At 41.2% G+C, this 22,462-nt stretch overlaps 1 protein-coding gene across 2 annotated transcripts in view; it reads left to right on the top strand.

Moving 5' to 3' along the window:
• Positions 1-22,462, top strand: part of MYBPC3 (myosin binding protein C3) — a 61,222-nt gene that overhangs the window by 15,799 nt on the left and 22,961 nt on the right. The window contains exons 11-24 of one of the 2 annotated variants that reach the window (XM_048486328.1): positions 502-525; positions 2,046-2,212; positions 3,295-3,427; positions 3,703-3,705; positions 4,707-4,831; positions 7,148-7,253; positions 8,777-8,943; positions 9,305-9,470; positions 11,775-11,881; positions 17,312-17,341; positions 17,466-17,602; positions 19,382-19,459; positions 19,823-19,982; positions 20,146-20,250. In XM_048486328.1, coding sequence (XP_048342285.1) covers positions 502-525; positions 2,046-2,212; positions 3,295-3,427; positions 3,703-3,705; positions 4,707-4,831; positions 7,148-7,253; positions 8,777-8,943; positions 9,305-9,470; positions 11,775-11,881; positions 17,312-17,341; positions 17,466-17,602; positions 19,382-19,459; positions 19,823-19,982; positions 20,146-20,250 — 1,508 coding nt within the window. The remainder of the gene's footprint in view (positions 1-501; positions 526-2,045; positions 2,213-3,294; positions 3,428-3,702; positions 3,706-4,706; positions 4,832-7,147; positions 7,254-8,776; positions 8,944-9,304; positions 9,471-11,774; positions 11,882-17,311; positions 17,342-17,465; positions 17,603-19,381; positions 19,460-19,822; positions 19,983-20,145; positions 20,251-22,462) is intronic. The other variant, XM_048486329.1, reaches the window with a different exon arrangement.

Below are 22,462 nucleotides of genomic sequence, written 5' to 3'. Positions count from 1 at the left end.
TGCCTGACACTTCAGTTGCATGCAGCACCAGTCAATTATGTAGATAGCAGCCAGTGGCACAATGAATATGAGATGGGCTCTGAAGCTCAAATTGACTTCGGAGCAGAACTCTAATGTTGCAGCCTACTTTGATTTTTCTGGTACTCACTCATTTATAAAGCTGTAAATCATTCATCATAAAGTTTGCCACACAATACAGTTATCCTTTCCACATTGCTGGGGTTTGGGGCAAAGCACCCCCTCCCCTTGCCGCAATTTGGAAATATTTGGTGCTCCCTTCAAACCAGAGAACAAGTCTGGGTTTTTCCTTTACTTTTATTTTAACTTTTAAAAAGAAATGGTGTATATTTATAGTATAGTGAATGTTTCTTCATCATATGTGTATTAAAGCCTTCTGAAGGCTAGTGAAGGTTGTTAACACTAATACATATTGCCCTTTTCATGCTCACGGGGATACTGCATGCTCTTCCCAATGCTTCTCTGCATCGTTCTCAAATTCAGAAGCTTTTTGCGCTCAGCAAATCGGTAAGCTTTCCAGGCAAACTCTTCTGCTAATATCAATAGGTTTGCAAAAGAATGTAAATAGATATACTTGTCTAGAAGATGTAGTATGTAGCTGTTTCTTTTGTTAATAAGTAACTAAGTAGTGATGGCCGCAGATGTAGATGACTTTTAAAGGAGATTAGGCATATTCAAAGAGGCTAGGTCCATTGATGGCTATCAGCCATAGTGACTAAAGGGAACCTCCACATTCAGAGGTAGTAAACCAGTGCTAGGAGACCTTGATGTTGACACCCTTTTGCTGGCCTTCCAGGGCAACTGGCTGTCTACCATGTGAATCAGAATGATGGAACTAGATGGACCAATGGGCCAGTTAAGCAGGCAGCTATTTTGTTTCTGCATCCTCCCTGCCATGTCAAAATTTCAAATGTGCCCAGAAGCTCAAAAAGTTTGGTGACCCCAATATAGATTGTTTGCAGAGTCTGAAAAAATGTATCCATATATAAACACACAACCTAACTACATTTCTCAAGTGCATTTTTAGAAACATCCACAGTCATTTATTTATGTGTCAAACTTATACCCAGGCCTTGTGGCAAAAAAAAAGAACTTGAAAATGAACAAATGAGAAAAAAAACAATACAACCATTCAACATAAATAAGACTAAAATAGATACATAAATAGAAGAGAAAGTAGAAATAAAGCTGCTTCAAGGGATCTTAAACACTTTAAAAAGCCCAAGAGAATAGGATGGACTTCTCATGGTACTTGTTTGTTAAAGATAGTGCCAGTGGAACATTCCTGGGGAACATTCCTGGGGAGACTTTGGAACATTCCAAAATCTCAGAATTCCTGAGAAAAGCCTCTCTCCAATAACAAATTGCCTCACTTCCAGAGGTGTAGCAAGGGAGGAAAGTGCCCAGTGCACTGGTGCGTCCTTCGCCCCCACCCCGGAATGCCCCCGGAACGCCCCAGAACGCCCTCACCACACCCCCACAGGGGTGCATGCCAGGTGCGTCCTCCCGCCCCACTCCCTTGGAGCTACGCCTCTGCTCACTTCTCAAGGGGCAACAACACAGACAAGGGCCTCATAGGCAGATTTTATTGGGCAGGTTTATGTGATGGAAGGCAAACCTAGCCACATGTGTATCTCCATCAAATGTCACAATTATCCCTATGGTAAAATGCTATAGGCATGGTTCAAGCACCTCTTTTGCTTACTGGTTAAGTCAGCCCCAAGATGCTCACATTCTTATGCTATCGTGCTGAGAGCATATTTCTCTTGCCCTGTATCTCTAATGTCTCATATACTTGGCCTAGTGTAAACAAAGAGGCTGATTTTGTTAAGAAGTCTGAAAATACAGACTCAGTTGTTGACTTTGAAACACTACTGTTGTTTAACTTTCATCAAGATACTTAATCTCTCAGTGTCACCCACCCACGAAACAGCTAAATTTTTTTTTATTTAAATGCACAGAGTAACTGCCACCCTGAAGGTCATTTTGAAACCTTATAATACAATGTTGCATTCCCCTTTCATCAGAAGTGATGCAAAAACTGAATCACAGCCAGATGTTGATGTCTGGGAAATCCTTCGGAACGCTCCTCCATCTGAGTATGAGAAAATTGCATTCCAGTATGGCATCACCGATCTGCGAGGGTTGTTGAAACGCCTCAAACGCATAAAGAAGGAAGAAAAGAAAAGCACATGTAAGACAAGATTTCTTTTCTTTGTTTTTCCTTCATACATGGTGCATGAGGTAGCTCTTGGCTCTACATGGAAAAACACCCCCATCAGCCCACTTCAAATTCTTGTATCTTTTTTCCAGTTTTATGTATTCTTAGGCTTTTTCGGCACAACCAAAATACCCGTCTCCTCCTTTTTGGTCCCAACAGGAAAAAATAAAGACACAAATACACAATATAAGAATCAGTGTGATTCTCATATCAAATCTTGGAAGATTGTCAGAGTGGTTTGGTCCAAGAGATTCTTTGGCTTCTCTCCCAGTATGGCTAAACCTTGAAACTGAGTGTCAGGCTGCTTCCACATGTACCTGGGACATCCAAGATGTGCCTTTACCTGGGGAATCAGATATCCCAGGGGACTCATGGAGGGTTATTCAGGTTGCCTGTCCAGCAGACCCTTGAGACCCTCAGATGAACCCTTACAACTAAAGACAGTTGGTAGCCTCGGAACGATCTCATGTATTAGGAGAGCCAAGGACTTCAGGAGCCAAAGCTATTGGAGACAAAGCTATTTTCAGACAGACTAGGAGTAACAATCCTCCCTTCAATAGGCCTATTCAACTTTGCAGCTGCAAGACATAATAGTTATTTCTCTAGGTTGGTCAAGATAACCGAGCAAATAATCTTTCTGAGCTAAGAAATATGTGTGTGTCATAACTCTTCAATTTAATCATTGTATCCAAGTTATCATATAGACAAGCCCTACAGGAGGATGAAAAGAAAATATTGTAGCACCATGTATTGTTGAAGTCTTTCACGGCCAGAATCACTGGGGTGTTCTGTGGTTTCTGGGCTGTAAGGCCATGTTCTAGTAGCATTTTCTCCTGACATTTTGCCTGCATTTGTGGCTGGCATCTTCAGAGGATTATCTGAAGATGCTGGCCACAGATGCAGGTGAAACGTCAGGAGAAAATGCTCCTAGAACATGGCCTTACAGCCTGGAAACCACAGAACACCCCATTGTAGCACCATCTTTGTTTCCACAATCAATGTGTGAAATGTTTGAATAGCAAATGTTTTAATTTGGTAAACACTTTTAATCCTAGCCTTCATCAAGAGACTGGATCCTGCCTACCAGGTAGACAAAGGACAGAAGATCAAGTTAATGGTGGAACTTGCTAACCCAGATGATGAAGTGAAATGGCTAAAGAACGGACAAGAGATTCAAGTGAGCGGCAGGTAACAGAGAAAAAAGCAGACTTAAGAAAGATACATGGGAAATTATGTACCATGGTACAAAATAATAGTTCTGCCATTATTGGTGGACAATAGAAAATAGAGACATATAAGAAGAGAAGGGGGAGAAAATGATATGGGTTCTCAGGGAAACAACTGTTATTATGCTATGCTATACTCTCTTTACCTTTATTTACATAATAAACTGTCTGATTGTCTTCTCCCTCTATTCAATATATGTACTTGGGATGAAACTTGGCCAATGATTTCTCCATTAGCAAGTAAGTTTCTTTCTTATGCCTTCCTCTTCCTAATGCAATTAATGTTTCTTTCTTACAATACGAGTGAAACGTTTTATACTAAACCCTTTTTGCCATTTTACTAATAATTTGTATTAACATTTGCCAGGTTTGCAAAGTCATCTGACTTCAATGATTATGACTTCTGAATCATAATCATTTGCCCCTAATGACACATAGTCTAGAATCATGAAAGTTTTTAAAGCAGTAATACTAATTGCACAGGCCATAAACCCAAGGGAATCATTTTGCCAACTAAATCAGTCTGGGCTGAATCCTGGTGAATATTGCTTTACTAATCTGTCTTTTTATTGGGTTTATTCGGTTAACATAGCAGAGTTTTGCCCAGTCACGGAAGCCTGATACTGACTGCAGTAAATCTCTCAAGATGCAAATTGCAAAACATAAAACTTACATTTGTTCAGGTAGATTCTGTCCACATTCTTGTTGCAATTGCGAGAAAGATGAAAACCTAATCTAAAGAGTACATTTCTCTGCCACAAATGGCCAGCTGGTCTGGCATTGTGTGTGTCCAAGTGAGGGACCTGTCTGTCTCCATTGCAGTCCATGTGAGAAGTGATAATAGCTATTGAGAGAGAAGGAGGAAAGGTCAGAGGGCAGCTCCCAGAGAGGAACATCCCATTCAAGAGATATGTAACACTTATACACTTAGTGGGATTTAGCCCCCCACAATGTCCATGCATGCCGAGTCACTCATTCCATCACTTTTTAGGACATTATACATGCCTATTTGCACATGAACATTATGCCTATAATATTTCTTTGTCCACATTCCAAGAGATCCATAATTTCCTTCATAGTCTTCAGGATCAAAGGTGGGGGCATCATGTATCTTCACCCACCATGCAGACAAGGTTGGACAGTTGGTCAAACATTCTTCTTCCTTTCTGACATGACCAAAAACAGTGTGACCAATCCTGCTCTCTGAGGATAATCATTGGGCTTGCTTTGAATTTCTACAGATACATTTTTGAAGCCCTTGGAAATAAGAGGGTTTTGACCATCAACCACTGCTCACTGGTTGATGATGCAGCATATCAATGTGTGGTTGGTGATGAGAAGAGTTTCACAGAGCTGTTTGTCAGAGGTGAGCATAATCAGCATCTATGTGTTAGAATCTAAGGACCCCAGTTCAACCCAAGTCTTTTGCCTTCAAACGTATTTTAAAGTGATGTCAAAAGCTTCCTGAAAAAAACCCATCTTCTGCTTGTTCATGGTTTTTTTTTCTTTTTAGCTTGTCTGCAGTCTGTGCTGCTGCTTTGGTGCCTTTTAAATTTTTTGATAGGGCTTGTTTTTTTCTCTTATCAATATGTTATCCCAGTTAATTAGGTAACACATCAGTAATGAGCAGACCACATGGAGCCAATTAGATTGGGCTATATGTTGAAGTCAGTGAGGATAAATGAAGCCAATTCCTCTTATTTTGTAGCCTTAGTCCTGCCAGAATGCACATGTGATTCAGAACAATAGACAAGAGCCCTTTTCAAACATTCAGTGTAGATAGAGTTTATGGGTGAAGGAGTGGCGCTGCAGAGATAAGCTCTTCCCCCAGTCTCACTGGCATATCTGGGGGGCAAGGGTGCAGACAACTGAGGCCCCATTCGCCAATTGCCTGAGTCGTGTGGGGGTGCATTTTGCCCCAGCCCCTCCCCACCTCCAGCAAGAAGCTGCACCACACCCCTGCCTACTGGGCCCTGGTAGGTTGGTGTATCCTGGGTTCCTGGACGGCAGGAGCAGATTCCCTGCAGAGCTCTGGGGAGGCTGTGCTAAAGCAGGCTTCTTCCTGGCAGCTGGAGGACCTTGCCCTGACACAGCGTGGCACTTTCGGGTGGATGTGCCACCAGCCACCATGGAGCTTCTGGCCTCTGTGGGCCACAGTGGTACTCCTGAGGTCAGCTGCAGCATGGGTGAGTGCAGCCAGGTTCCCTGCAGATGCATTGCAATCCACTTTGCAGCTCTCCTTGGATGCCCTGCGACAACATGAAGAGGTTCCCCCAGGTCGCATATTTCTTGGAGCGAGGGGAGGGATTTCAGTGCCTGGGTCGAGGGACTGGGAGAGGATTTTTGTACAGGTTGAGCTTCTGCAGGTAGACATAACACCACTTTTTCTGTGTGATTGGAAACCCTAGCAAGTATGGTTCCTGGTGGTGTGGAGAGATCCTTGCATGCATACTCTTGCATAAACAAAGGACCTATCCATTTACTTCATTTATACCCCACCTTTCTCCCAAATAGGATTCCCAAGTTGCTTCCGTTGTTCTTCTGTCCTACATATTATTCTTAAAACAGCCTTATGTAAGGTTAGGCTGAAAGTGTGTGTCTGACCAAGGTGTGTGTCTGACCAAGGCAAACTTCCATGAAAGTGTGTGTCTGACTAAGGCGCACTTCCATGGCAGAGTGGGGACTTCAGCCTGGGTCTCCCAGAGCCTATTTTGACATTCTTCTAACCACTATATTACACCACATACCAGTCATGATCCAATGAATATGTGCAGATTGAGGGTCAGAGCTTGCTTTCTAATGCCAGCCCCATGCCCATTCATTTGACTCCTAGTAAGCATCTGCAAAAGTATGCATTCTGAGGAATGTCCAGATGCCATGTTTTTAATGCAAGGAAATTTTGTTGCGGCAGCACGGAATAGAAAACAGGGAACATCAGTCTGGTTGTCAAGGCAACAGAGACACATTGTCTCTCCCTCTGTTGCAAGCTTTCATGCCCCTTTGAATGTACTCACTGGGAAAAAAATGGAAAAAGTGCTTTTTGAAAAGAGCAAAAATATTTCAGTCATTCAGCTTCAGCAACAACAACAAAAAATCTGCAGTTCAGCTAAGCTCTATTGAAATCACCCTTCAGGGATAAAGCTCAGCCTGAAAGAAGGGTGGAATACAAATGAAGTATGTGTGAGATAAGCACTGTAACGTAGGTCAGTCTCACTGACTGTATGAAAACAGGAACACTCCAAAAATGAAATAATCATATTCCTGATATTTCATTACATTTCTTTATTAACTGTGGGAATTTTAGAATGGCATTATTGGTTGATTTAAGATGTGGTCCTTTCAGTGTATTAGAATGGAAATAACTTGTTTGCAAGTACATACTTATTCTCCGTTTGCAGTTCTTTTGCAAGAGCAGGGTTTCTGCAGAGGCAGCAAGGGAAAGGGCAGTGGCTAGGGCACTCCCAGGCACCTGATGCCCAGGGCAAGAGCCCCCCCCCCCCCCCGTCCTCCTCACTATGACCCTGCCTGCACATAAAGCAATTCAGTGCCACAAATCCATTATTCCTGGGAATAGGCCTTTTGAGGAAAGGAAAATCACTTTGCCACAGCTGACATTTAGCAGAACTAAATGGAGGTTGGTTGCTCCCTATTCCCCCTCCTTCTGTTTGCTTTCATATTCTAGAGCCTCCTATACTGATTACTCATCCTTTGGAGGACCATGTAGTGATGGTTGGGGAAAGAGTGGAGTTTGAACTTGAAGTGTCTGAAGAAGGGGCTGCTGTGAAATGGTAAGAAAGCAAATGGGTGGTTTCTGCACTGCAGCTGTTGATCCTGTGCAGTTTCTACATGATGATTTTCCCTGCATTTTTCTCCCCATTCCCTCAGCAACAGCCATTCATACAGGGCCTGGATGATACTGACTTTCTCATTCAGATGGCTGGCACGCCAGCATTGCTGAGATCTTTTCCCAAGTATCACAGCAAAGCAGGTTTGGGAAAGATCTCAGGAAAGACAGGGAAAACATGACACTATAGGGAAGCGAAGTGGGGAAGGGATCCTTCCCAACTGCATCCAAGTCAAGACAAACAACCCATGTGTAAATGACCCTAACTCCTCTACCTCCAAAGCAACAAGCACAAGACTGGGTGTACCCTCTTCTGTCATGGCAAAAAAGTATTGATTTAATCCAGGTTTTTCTCACATTCAAGTTGAGATACAGAAATCTCTAAAGGTTGTTTTTCATGAGATTGGCTACACATATATTTTTGTAGAAAAGGCCTGTAACCACTGCTTTGTAATGCAGGGCAAGTGATTTTTTGGCATTGTTCTAGACATCCTCCATGTGGCTTTAGTAAAGTATATATCATCCCTTATATTCACTTTCGTACGAGATCTTTGCATGCTTGTTCACATTTGTCAGGAAAAAGTGAGGAACCATTCCTCAAATACCTCTTACTTTCTCAAAGGCAAGTTTCTTATTCTTTCTTTGCCGGTGAGGAACAGACCAAGAATTTCAGCAGATTCACTGGGCATTCATTAAACTGAAGGCAGTACAGCACAAATATACATTTGCCCTTTTGTGTTCACTTAAGGGTATCTGAATCTGTAGGGTATGCTGGTGGGTATCTGATCCTTCCCAAAACTCAATGCAGCTGCCAGTATTTGATCCTGTGGCTCAGAGCTTCTCCCTGAAATATAAATACTCATTATAGAGTATTGATATCTGTGGAATGGAAATCAGACAAGGGTAAAAGTACAGCTGTTCTAGCTTTATATGGAGTCAGAAGCCAGGGGGAGACCTTTGAACTTCACAATAAATCTCTAAAACAGTTGAGGATCTTGTTATTGGTACCAACATAATGACCACAGAATAGTGAGTGCAGGGCTAATAATACAAATAGCACTACAGATGGTTTTGATGAGCTGGCTCTTATCTGTTCAAGGATGAGGACTCCCATCTTTTCTTCCTCATCACAGGAATTTCTGAGGCTTTTGGAAAACTGTCCTGCACCTGACACTTATTCCTCTCATTTCCATTTTAAGAAAGCAATAGACCACAGAGTTCAAACATGTCCTGAAGCAACATTTTTCCAACCTTCTGTGTGTGTGTGTGTACGTGCGCGCACACACACACATTTACACTGATGTACTTCATCAGTGTAAAGCTGCAAGAAGGCATAATCCTTTCCTTACACATACAGATACATAGCTGAACCTAAGCTGTGTGTGTGGCAAGATAACCCATGGGAAAGGCTGCAGTGCTATTCAGCTATGAGAAGGAATACAGACTAACACTATTTGATATATATAGGGAAAAGGATGGAGTGGAGCTGACCCGGGAGGAGGCATTCAAATATCGCTTCAAAAAGGATGGGAAAAAGCACTATCTCATCATTAATGAGTCTAACAAGGATGATAACGGACATTACAAAGCACAGACCAGTGGTGGGGAATCAGTTGCTGAACTAATTGTACAAGGTGAGACATGAGGAATACAATCTTTTCTAAATTTAAAAAAAAGCACGTACTGGTTGTAACTTGCTCTGTAATAATGGCTGGTGCAGAGATAGCTAACTGTACGATAGCTAATACTACAGGCCTCCAAAAGCCTATTATGGAGATTGTTGGGCCTATATGCCGGATGTAATAGAATCCTAATAACAACAGGTGCCTGTATATCATGTCCTATTAAAGTCTCACGTGCTCCGGATGTATCTTCCAATTTCATCTTTCTTTAGCCTCTTCTTTCTGTAAAAGCAACATCAACAGTATCAGTGTTTGGCTGACCTCTGACCTGCTGATGTTTATGCCACTTCTTCCCCAAAATTCGTGATTCCAGAGAAGAAGCTAGAAGTGTACCAAAGTATTGCGGATCTGACAGTGAAGGCACGGGACCAGGCTGTGTTTAAGTGTGAGGTGTCTGATGAGAACGTGAAGGGCATCTGGTTGAAAAATGGGAAGGAGATGATCCCAAATGAAAGGATTAAAATCTCTCACATCGGCAGGTGAGTCATTCTTCAGAGAGCTAAGGCAGAACACGAACGTTTTCTTCACAGGAAGGTAGCTTCAACCAAGATGCTTTATTTTTAAAATTTATTTTAATATTTATACCCCGCCCTACCCCCAAAGGACTCAGGGTGGCTTACGATGGCATAAAGCCTAAAATCGTACGTTAACTGATTTTAGTTAAGGCGGAGAGTGGAGGACTGTAAGCTAATTTAGAAGGACACTTTCCCATTACATGTTGTAAATTATTAAGTAGCTATGAGAGAGGTCTTTGGATTAGTTCCAAAGTGTTATTGTGTATGTATCATTTTTTAACTTATTAAGCAATTTATATTCTGTATTTCCCCATTGCTCAAGGTGTCTTACAATCTATAATTAAAAAGTAAAAAAAAAATCAGTGCCCCCTACAAAACCTTATAAAATTCCTACAGTGTATATTTCACTAAAAGGTCTGATGAATAAAATAGCCTTACAGTGCCTCCTAAACAGAGGTGGGATCCAACCAGTTCTCACCACTTCTCTAGAAGTGGTTATTAATTTTTTCTGAGTGCCGAGAAGGGGTTACTAAAGCAACCTCCCTGCCCAATAGGGACTGGAGGTGTGTGTGTGCGGCGGCGCCACTGTCTGAATCCCACCACCATCGGAACCTGTTATTAAATTTTTTGGATCCCACCATTGCTCCTAAAGTTTTCCAGGGACAGCACCCCCAGTTGTCCTCTTGGAGAGCCTGTTCCATAAAGTGGGAGCAACTATTGAGAAAGCACAGGCCCTAGTCAATGCCAGTTGGGCTACCTTGAGTGAGGAGATACTCAGAAGGTGGCAAGCTGAAGAAAGGGACATTTGGGGAGAGACAATACTTCTGATGTGTGAGTCCCAGGCTGTGAAGGTCTTTAAGGGTTGTAACCAGCACCCTGAAATGAATTTGGAAATAAGGTGGTAGCCACTTAAGTTGTTTTTAAAATGAGTGAGATGTGTTCCTGTCAGTCAGCTCCCTACAACAATTGTGTTGCTCCATTCTGAAACAGCAGCAATCTCCATGTTGTCTTTAAAAGCAACACTACATAATGGCTAAAGTAGCTGAGTCTAGAAAAAGAAAAATTTGATGAATCAGATGCAGCTGGTAGAAGGCATTCTTGACTATCCCACCAGTCTTCTTTCCAAATAGCAAGGCTGAGATACCCCCAAACTCTAAACCTGCTGTTATGGTGTTATGGCACAGAGACTACTCAGAATTTGGTTTCTCAAGGAATTCCATCAAAGTCCAAAAATAAAGTATAATATTCCACTTTTTAGACATATTCCACTGAATGACGATGTGTCTGTTTAGCTGATTATAGCATTCACCTGGATTGTTACTGTTCAAATATGGATGTCCAAATTCATCAGATTTTAACTTTTCATACATGTGGGACAGTCGGCATGGTATAGTGGTTAAGAGCAGTGTATTCGAATCTGGAGAACTGGGTTTGATTCCCCACTCCTCCACATGAAGCCTGCTGGGTGACCTTGGGCTAGTCACAGTTCTCTCCAAACTCTCTCAGCCCCCATCTGCCTCACAAGGTATCTGTTGTGGGGAGGGGAATGCAATTGTAAGCTGCTACTTTGAGTCTCCTTAAAAGCAGAGAAAAGTGCAGTATAAAAACCAACTCTTTGACAGGCTATATTTATTTAACCATAGAGACCATAAAGGTTTGTACATTAATACTGTTAACCTTTAACATACCCCAAGGCTCTTTGGTTTGACTGTTGATATATAGATGCACACAGACAAAACAGTTTGTATTCTTTGTGTAAGTGCATACATACATATGTGCATCAAAGGGTTTTTGAAAGTAATACTAAATTGCTATGGAAAATTGCTTCTACTCTGAACATTGCTTATACAATATTGCATTTATTTATTTATTTATAAAATTTATATGGCTTCTCTGTTTAAGATAGTTTAGAGTTAAAACAACAAACTAAAATAATTAAAACACAGCCATTAAAAACAAGCTGATACTGTTACAGCAAGCTGCTAAAACACAAGCCATCACCATTCAAACAAGCTTGAGTATATCTAGAATTCAGTCCATTGTAGTATGTAGCATGTCTCCCAAACAGCGTAAAAGCCCAGATTTCTTCTGATTCTGTACTTGGTCAAGGAATGGGAACTCTGAGTGTTCCTAGGTTAAGTGCAGGTGAAGAGCTGATAGTTACCCTGTCAAAAATCTCCTTGGAGCTCATTGTTCATATTTTGCCCATTGTTGTGGAGGATGAGTTTGCCATGTATGAGATGGAGTCTTAAAATTTATGTTTTCCAGAATCCATAAGCTAACTATTGATGATGTAACCCCAGAAGACGAGGCTGATTATTCATTTGTACCTGAAGGATTTGCGTACAACCTCTCAGCCCATCTTAAGTTTTTGGGTGAGTGTTCCAGAGTCTACATTCTAATAGTAGAGAAACTGCTGGTTTGTTTGAATTTAAAACTTTTGAGTTAAGCATTAAAAGTTACAAGCAAGGAACTCGCATGGACTTGAGAGGAACGTCACATTTTCTTGTTCCCTATTATTTCCTCTCTCCTATCGCTGAAAGGCTTATAGCCTGCCCTCTTTTCCTGCTTCATTCCCTCCTTTCCACCACTAACCAACCTATCTTTATCTTCCCACTTCGAATTACCAACTTGGGAGGAGGTCAGCACAGTATAATGCCATTGTTTCCTCCTGGGGGAGCTGACCTCTGGTGTCTGGAGATGAATTGTAATTCTAAGAGATCTCCAGGGACCATAAGGAAGTTGGCAACCCTATTCCCTTCATATGTAAGTGGCTCATGGTCATCCAGGAAAGATGGGGGAGAGAGGATTTCAACCTGTGTCTTCCAGCTCCTACTCTGAAACTCTTCCCACTCCACCACACTGATTTTTGAGGGTGGCTGCTTTTGAATGGTAGCAAGCAGGTAGTCCTAGGTGAGTCATGCAAATAATAAGTCACCCAGTAGTTGCTGTGGGGCCTGGGACTAATGAGTCATCCCTCAAAGGCAAAACAGCCCTGGGAAACAACCCCCCTTCCCCCACCCCAGCTTTTCACTAACAGAAAGTAAGGCTTCAAGGCTGGCAATATAGTTATGGTTTCTCAGTGATGGCTGCTTGTGGTATTCATTTCTTAAAGCTATATGTGCTGTTTCTATTATTTTGGGTGGTTTTAAACACACACACTCCTCCAGTGTTTGCTTGTTGGGTTGTATTTTCTTTTTTTTCTGCAAACGTGGGGCATTTTTCAGATTTGTTGAAAGATCTGTCTTGTATGTTCATATTGTAACCTCTGCTTGTGGGTTCTGTGGGGCAGAACTTGGAAGGAGTTGCAAAGAACTAAATTTAAAAAAAATGGTTTACTTCTCTTAACAAATAACACTTTTAAAACATTAACATTTCACATTTACACTTTACAGTCCTGTTAAGTTGCATTTCAAGTCCTTATATTTACAGTCTACTGATAATGCCAAGTCCAATTCTTCTTTGCTGGTGGTTGGCTTTTGAAGACTTCAGAGGCTTGGTGAACAGGATTCAAGATGATGAAGGTCCACAAAAGAACTCCCATCAACTATATACACAAAGCCCTGAAACAATTAATTCTAACATTTACAATACAGCAAAAATAAACAACACCCTTCCCACTAGTTTCCAACAACTTTGCAGTTACCTTAAACAAGGTGTTAAGAGCATATGAAGAAATAAATCAAGGTCCCAACTTGCTTTCTCCAAGTTTTAGAGTTTTTGCAGTCTCCTGCTGCTTTGAGTCTCCACCCCTTTCTGGGTCAACCCATTCTGAACATAGAGGTTACAATATCTCCAGTCTTGAATTTAAGTATCCACAGATTTGGTTATGCTGAGAATTAGATATACTGATTTGACATAATGCGCATCTTAGAAACGTGGAAGGAAACAACATGACCACAACACTTGAATGATATCAGAGAAGAATTTGTACTGTACGCCAGAGGAGACAATCTGTTGAACACACTGGGACACAGCATCTGTACATCTTATTTATTGACTGATTCAGTCTGCTTCTAGGCCACACTCTCAAGCCAAATATCCACAAGATCATCTAAGCTCATGTTCCTTGAATGACAGTGAGGTGTGAACTGGACACTGTCCCCCAATAATAGTCTTGCATGCTGTGGCCCAAGGCTGGTTTCAGCTTTTCATGTCCCCTGGCAGCAGAATGTAACTTCTCTTTCCCCTTCGGCACAGCCCTTTTGTCCTCTACCTGCACCTTCTTTCATTAGGCTCCTTCCCTTCTGCTCTACCATTACTTCTTCAACCACACTTTTTTCCATTTCAACTGGTTGATTCTGGTAAAGAGAAATCAAAATGTTGCCTTTTTAGTCGCATGAAAACTACTCAGAAAATTGTCACCCTGTGGATGCAGCTGTAGCGTAAATGCTTTCAATGGAAATATAGCTGAGTATATCACTACTGTGTGCAGTTAACATGGAAAAAGAGCTCATATTGTATCCTGTGTTGGGACATCCCACAGTTTGTTGTGGGGTGTACTCAAAATTCCACAGAAACAGTTCAAGACACTTAGACCCTTTTGTTCCCTTATCACTCCCATTCTATTATTGTTATTATTATTTATTTGAGTTCTACCCTGCCCTTTTCTGACCTAAACTAGGGTCAGAGTGGCTAATAGCAAAAATCAATAGTTTAAAACATACTACATATAAATTATATTTTAAAACCTCAATTTCTGTTAAAATTCCAGGTAGCAGACTGCCCCTTGAGAGACTTCACATACCAAAGAGTATTGGGGTGACACCTTCTCCCCTTGTGGAACTCTTTGTCTCTGATCTTAGTGAAATGAGACTAGCCATTGACAGGCTGTCTTACATATATTGGTATGGGCGAGGCAGTAAGTCAACATATCATAACCATGTTTAATGCTGCTGTTTAGTAATAAAAGCATCACGGACCTGTCTCAATCCAGTCATCTACAGAGATCATCTGTGAGGGTGACCAGTACTGTCTCTGCCCCATGACCAGGTCAGAAGCTGGATTGAAATGGGTCCAGAGCCAATGTATCTTGCAGGAAAGTCTGGAGCTGTTCTGCTGCCACCCCCTCAGCTACCTTACCCAGGAACCAAAGATTAGTAGGATCCAGATATAGTTTCTTTAAGAGGGACCTCGCCACTGCCTCTTGTAATCCTCCCAGGAAAAATCAGAATTTAACAATAGATTATGATGCATAACTGGGATTAATAAGACATTTGCAACTGAGAAAGAATTTATACCATTCTTGGAAAAAAACTGCCTATTACTTTTCATTATAGACACTTCTGCCATTCTAACTCATTAGTCTTTATATTACTGTTCCCAACTGTACCCTGTTATCTTTGAGCAATGGGTCAGCAGCACAGCCTTGCATCCCTACAGATATGTGAAGAAGAACAAGGAGAAAAAGGAGGAGGAGGAGAAGTTTAGGCTCATTCCGCACATGCAGAATAATGCACTTTCAAACTGCTTTCAGTGCTCTTTGAAGCTGTGCGGAATGGCAAAATCCACTTGCAAACAGTTGTGAAAGTGGTTTGAAAACGCATTATTTTGCGTTTGTGGAAGGGGCCTTAGATTCATGCCCCCCTTTCTCTCCTATAAGGAGACTCAAAAGGGCTTACCTACGCCTTTCCCTTCCTCTTCCCATAACAGACACCTTGTGAGGTTGGTGGGACTGAGAGAATTCTAAACTAACTGGGACTAGCCCAAGCTAGGAATAGGGAAACAAATCTGGTTCACCAGAGAAGAGTCCATAACTCATGTGAAAGAGTGGCGAATCAAATCCAGATTAGAGTCTACCTCCAGATTAGAGTCTACCTGCTCTTAACCAGTACACCAGGCTGGCTCTCAAGAACATTTGTACTGGGAAATCTTATGGGGAAGGGGAAGGAGGAGTCAAGGTTTGGTGTGAACTGTTGCTACGGAATTTAATTGTTATACTATCTCTTGATTTTATGGCCCCTTTTTGACAGCAATCTGAAACATGAATCTCTGCCCTTTACTGTAGATTGCAGATTCTTTCCTCTTTAAGGTGCTGCTGGACTTTTGTTTTATAAAAGAAAATCCATGATTTCACAGCCAGTGGGCCCCCAGGCTTTGACCCCTGGCCCACTTCACCCACCAGCCACGGATACAGGCTCTGCTGTGCACAGACAGTGGGGAAGGGGGAAACCGCCTCTGTTTGTCCTCTGGGCATCTGCCGGTGCAGAAGTGCTGGGCCTCTGGTGCACTGGATAGAGTTTATTGTTTATCTAGTGTTTATTTCACCTTCCAGATTCTCACAGATGACATATATACATTCATAAAAAGAAATTAAATAAACAGCATTGCAGAATCTCTCTAGTCACATACCTGATGGTCTAATGAAGAAAACCTAAGAAAGAACTGGACTGTTGATGGATAGCATGGGGATGAGTTATGAGGCTGCCTAAAATGGAGAGAGATTAAATAGGCTAGAGAGACAGCAAACACAGTGGTAATGCATAACTTCAGTTCTCATGTAGATTAACTACAGCCCATCAGAGAGTTAAGCACACTTAAGCCCACTGATCTCAGTGGAATTTATGTATGCATAACTACGCACTGGATTTTAGCCACTATGTAAAGGTCATGTTGGAGTGTACTGCAAAGAAAATGGTCTCACACGCTATAAATTATTGTTTCCTGGAATAACTAATTCCAGGATCCACAGGAGGAAAAATAACATTTGTTTTGATTCTAATCAGGACACAAAAATTGATCCAAGATAATGTCTGTTTTGGCTACAAGAATACCTCTGCTCAGAATGGCTTTCCTGTAAGGATATCCCCCAAAAATGAATCAGTATTTTTCAGATTCAGATTTCAGTAACAAGTTTCATACTGGTATTCTGGAGTATTCAGGTCCCCCCAAAACATTTCAAAAATCTGATTGGGAAAGGTCAAAATTCCAACATTTTTCACAGCTGTTATTTTCTATGGCTGTTTTTCAAGCAAATGACACCACAATCACAGAAAAATCAAAGTTCAAGAGAATTTAATCAAGGAGGGTTGAGCCATGGTTGAGGTGCCCCCAGCAATCCTATTTGTCTCCTTTATTTCCTAGTGGGAAGGAATTCCATGCTTTCTCCAGGGAAAAGAAGACAGTAGCCAAACAAACAAGAGCAACCACTATTCAAAAACCTCCAAATACAAATAGAACCATCAAGTCCAATGAAACCAACATATTTATTTATTTATTTATTTATTTATTTATTTATTGTTTCGCTTTATAGACCGCCCTATCCCCTGGGGGCTCTGGGCGGTATACAACATTCATAAATACAATTAATTAAATCGATAACAATAATAAGATACTAAAATCCATTAAAACTACTTAAAATATCATAATATTCCCATAATAAAATATCATAATATTCCCATAATATCAGAGAATCCTGATATTCCCATAATATCAGAGAATCCTAGCAGATTCACAGGCAAATATAGCAAGCCCAACACAACCAATGTCAAACAAGAGGCCCAAGCCAAACCAACAAATGCAAGGAAAATGGTGCACTCCCAAGAGACCCAATGTCAAACCACAGAAGCCAAGCAGAATCTTGGACTAATTTACCCTCCCTCAAAACAGAAAATATGAATGAGTTGAATGAGTTATAAGTAATTTTTTTCCTGACATTACTTATGCTTCAATTTACTGTACAATTTTGACAGCTCAAACCCTGTGTGGCTTTTGTTACACTTCTTTTTTTCAGTTAACCATAAGTTTATTTCTATTTAGTAAAGGGCAGACACATTTTAATCTGTTTTCCTTTTTTTCCCTTCTAGAAATTAAGATTGACTTTGTGCCTAGGCAAGGTAAGGCCAATGGTTGTTATTCTACATATCAGTAAAATGGGAGCTAGACAAAAATCTACTCGTTTGCGGAATTATATCCAACTGTGATGGAAAATGTTACTCTATTTTTATACTTTAACTGCAGAGCCCCCCAAAATCCACCTGGACTGCAGGGGCCAGACTCCTGACACTGTTATTGTGGTGGCTGGAAATAAACTGAGATTGGATGTACCCATATCAGGAGACCCAGTTCCCACTGTGATCTGGCAGAAAGTAAGCAAGGTAACAAGGTGTCTCAAAGTGCATTATGGTTCAGTTACTCCAAATAATAACTTTTAAATTCAAAATTCAGTTTTCTCTGGATTAAAAAAAACCCCTTAAATGATTCCTATTTGAAAAGATTTTTTCCCAAAGGACCATTTAAAAAACCCTTTTAGTTTACTTCTCCAAGTACTCATATACCTCTAGAGCAGGGATACCCAACCTTCCTCAACCTCTGGGTACCTTTGGAATTCTGTCACAGGATGGTGGCCACTACGACAAAAATGGCTGCAGCAGGAAGTGGAGCCAAGCTGCCACAACAGATGGGGGCAACCATAACATTTCAGGAAGTGAGGTCATGCATAACTGTAATACTAGTAACTCAGCATGTTGGGCCAAAGCTCTGTTTAATAGGATGCCTTTTAAAGTGAGCATATTGTTCAAAAAGATGTTCTTTCATACACGCAGTTTACCTTCAGTCATACAGTGAAGATTCTTGTATTAGGGTGCAGCAGCTTTTGAACCAACTTTTTAAAAATTTCTGCACAGCCAATCAGATCTCCAGCAGCTAATCCAAAGCCCTACAAGGAAAACTCTTCTGGCTCTGCCCAGTTCCTAAATATACTTGATGGGCACCACAAAAGGTGTTGGAGGGCTCCATAGTAACCAGGCACAGAGCATAGAACTGAGCATGTTTAGGATAACTAGCTAAGCAATGGCAGTTTTCATTTATTATTATGGTTGACCTCTGCCCATATTATCTGAGAACCTGAACAGGTGGACATCCTATTGTCAGTTACCATCATCTTCTATCACGGATTATTGCATCTTGTTACCTCAGATTCTTGCTCCATAATGGTGAGTCAAGCTTCAAGGAGATCATCTTTATCATATGATAAATATCATGTCCTGTCAACTGAACTCTTGTTACCACTCAAGTAATACCAAGCAGCACTTGTGTGCATGTTGGAGTTTGGTTTTAAGTTTTGCTATAGCAGTTTTCACTGTCAACGTGGCAAAAATCAGTTAACGCAAAGGCTGTACCACTAAAGCATGGTTCCTCCACAAAGCCTGGGATGACTGGCCCTTACTGGGTGGGTCCAGCTTCACTCCCAGCAGGCTACCTGTGCAATAATCCCTTTGATCCCCACAGTGGGATCAAAGCTCAGTCCATCAGGTCTTATCCCTGGAATGGCTTGTCTTAAATATAAAAAGTAGTTTCTTTTAGCATGTTCAAAATACATTCATGCTTGAACTACAGCCATGACTCATGACCTCATATTTAGAGTAAAGGCAGCCATGTCAGAGGGGTGTGAAGCCCTAGCCCTTCTACCCATCTATAAGTCATATTTTTATCATACACTTTCTTCAAGGAGCTCAACACAACTAGTTCTCTTACTTCACAACACCACTAAGAAGATGGGTGAGAGGATGTGACTGGCGCAAGATGGCCTAGTTAATTTAATGGCTAAACAGCTATTTGAATCCCCATCCTAGTAGGACGTCAATTTTTCCACTGGCCCTAGCCTTGATAACTTGTCCCCCAGAAATTAAATTCTGAGACCTTGACCTTGAGCAGGATCTGGCATCCTCCTCTGATGCCAGAGAGCTTTCTGCATCACCCCACACTACCAAACTCTCCACATTTACTGCTGAAAAACTTGTTTTCATCTCCTATTGTAGCCTAAGAGCAGCTGCACCTCCTGGTTTAGGCAGTTGCTTAGGGCTGCCTAGTGTTAAGAGATCATAAGTTCCATTCAGTGAAGACTCATTCGCCCTGTGTTCTGTTGTCTCTTCTAGAATAAAGACATGGTTGTAAAAAATGATAGATCCGCAGCTCCTACAGACACCATTGGAGAGTGGAGCAATGACAATAAGGCAAGTTCTTCATTCTTCACAGATTACCTGACCTTTAAGAAATCCTTTCTGTGCCCTGTTAAGGCATGCAGAAATTCAGATGTTAGTAAATGAAGTACTCTTTTTGTTCACTCTATTTTATTTTGAAAAAAGAATGTACAATGGAACATGCAAAAGGTATGGAACTCTGAACATATTATGCAAAAGAAAATCTGTTTAAAAATAGGGCTCTCCCTCTCCACTCTCTCCCTCTGGGTGTGTCAGAGATATACCTCTGTGGGACTTAGAGATCCCCCAGCACTCTTAGTACCTAATCACTTCAAATGCTGTGATGTGCTTCCCTCTACTTCCCAGTCCACATTAACTTTAAAAAATTGTTCACAGCTCCTTGCTGATTCTGAAGGCAGAGTTCATGTGGAGATGTTGGAAGATCATTGTGCATTCACCATTGAAGGAGCTGAGAAGGAAGATGAAGGCGTCTACAGAGTTACAGTAAAGAACCCAGCAGGAGAAGATACAGCTGATATCACTGTCAAAGTTATTGGTAAGGAAGACAGATTCACTCTTCAAAGCCATCTACCTGCCAGACTGGGACACAATTGCCTCAGTTGCAAGATCTACATTTGTGTGAACAGAGACACTGTGATAAAATTATACAAAACCATTTGTAGAAAGAGAAACTTTTCTACTTCTTTTACTTTCTCTAGACGTACCTGACCCTCCTGAGGCTCCCCAAATCTCTAATGTTGGTGAAGACAACTGTACAGTGCAGTGGCAGCCTCCTAAATATGATGGTGGACAGCCAGTACTTGGTAAGAGTCTCTCTTGATACAACATTGCCAAGACTTTAAAAACAAACCGTTAAGACCAAGATCGAAAAGACTACTTTCAAAGAATCAGAAATTATAAAAATCACTTCGATTGGTTAGCCATCTCTTTGGTTTCTCACAAATTTTTCTTCTGTCATTTAAAGAATGATGATCACCACCTTTACCGTCAAAGGGCAGCATAGCATGTTTCCCATGTACCCTGTAGAGTGCCCCAGTTACACAGAGTACACAAAACATACAAGAACATCACTTTCGATTCCTCCACTGGCCCTCGTTTGTAATGTGTGAAGCTACTCTCACTGGCAGTAGCAAGACTACCGTTGAGCAGGATCACTAAGAGGATATGTTACCCAAATTGGTGGTCTGCCTTTCACTAATCAATTTGAGAAAATAGAAAGTAGGAGGTGGCGTAGCAAGAGATGGGTAACAGTGGGACTCTCCACCAGTGTATACTGGGGTCTTTCCTGGAGATTAGACCCAGAAATAGCAGTGAGAACTATAAATATCAAAAGGGTTTTTTATTAAAAAATAAAAGGATTGACAAGCAAATAAGAACATTTAATACATACAGATGACAGTAGTCCTGATGAGATTAGTAGCTTCTAGCAGGAGCTTGCATTCCATTAAGGGTGTAGGGAGGAATGACAAGGTTAGTGTTTGAGTCAACCCTCCTAGATGACAGGTGTCTTCTTCCTGGACTCCATTTTGTCCATGCTAGAGCCATTTTTAAATCTCTCTAAAATGCACATGGATGGGTATTATAGTCTTCATAACTGCCTCTAAGCATCACAAAAGTGTATGACTACTAACAGTGACATCAAGTGTCAAGACAGAATTACAGGAAGAAATTATCAACAATGCCCTTTTGTAATGCTACAAAAAGTGCCAGAGCATCATTGATACGGACTGGAAAAGGAGTTGGCCTATAAAAGCAGTCTCTATATCTGTAAATGTAATTTAAAAGCTGTACTAAATGTACTAAGTTTTACCATGAGTTTTAAACACTTGTTCTCTTAATATATTTGAAATTGGTGCATTATTGCTGAAGGCATTTTAATTACTTGTGTAATAAAAATTACAATACATTTTCATTCCTTATCATAATCAGTGGGTGGCATATCCTAAGGACTGCCATTCTTCCACCAAAGCTGGAGTGTCCTGGCAGATTTCAGTGTTCTCAGGTGGTGTGGGGACAGAGAATGATTTTTTAACTGAGATCAGATCTGTTACTGGTAGCTGAATATGTCAAATCATCTTAATGCACAAGAAAGTGCCTGAATCCTTAATAGTGCCTGAAGAAATTAGATCTAACTCACAAAAGCTCATGTGGGAAGTTCATAGAATAACAGAATCATAGAGTTGGAAGAGACCCCAAGGGCCATCAAGTTCAACCCCCTGCAATGCAGGAATACTCAACCAAAGCACTCCTGACAGACGGCCATCCAGCCTCTCTTTAAAACCCTCTAAAGAAGGAGACTCCACCGCACTCCAAGGTAGTGCATTCCACTGTCGAACAGCCCTTGTTGTCAGGAAGTTTTTCCTGATATTTAGGTGGAATCTCTTTTCCTTCACATTGACCCCATTACTCCTGGTCCTAGTCTCTGGAGCAGCAGAAAACAAGCTTGCTCCCTCACCAACATGACATGCTTTCAAATATCTAAACATGGCTATCATGTCACTTCTTGACCTTCTCTTCACCAAACTAAACATACCCAGCTCCCTAAGTCTCTCCTTGTAGGGCATGGATTCCAAACCTTTTACCATTTTGGTTGCCCTCCTCTGGACCAATTTCAGTTTGTCAATATCCTTCTTGAATTGCGGTGCCCAGAACTGTACACAATATTCCAGGTGAGGTCTAACTAGACCAGAATAGAGAGGTACAATTACATCCCTTGATCTTAACGCTATACTCCTATTGATACAGCCCAAAATTTCATTGGTTTTCTTGGTTGCCACATCACAAACTAACATGTTCAGTTTGTGGTCTACTAAGACTCCCAGATCCCTTTCACATGTAGTGTTGTCAAGCCAGGTGTTACCCATCCTATATCTGCGCATTTCATTTTTTTCTGCCTAAGTGTAGTATCTTACATTTATCTCTGTTGAAATTCATTTTGTTTGTTTTGGCCCAGCTCTCTAATCTGTCCAGGTCATTTTGAGTTCTGACTCTGTCCTCGGGGGTATTAGCTACCCC

This window comes from Sphaerodactylus townsendi, linkage group LG02, assembly GCF_021028975.2.
Source record: "Sphaerodactylus townsendi isolate TG3544 linkage group LG02, MPM_Stown_v2.3, whole genome shotgun sequence".
Taxonomy (NCBI): Eukaryota; Metazoa; Chordata; class Lepidosauria; order Squamata; family Sphaerodactylidae; genus Sphaerodactylus; species Sphaerodactylus townsendi.
This window is presented reverse-complemented; position numbering and strand designations above follow the sequence as displayed.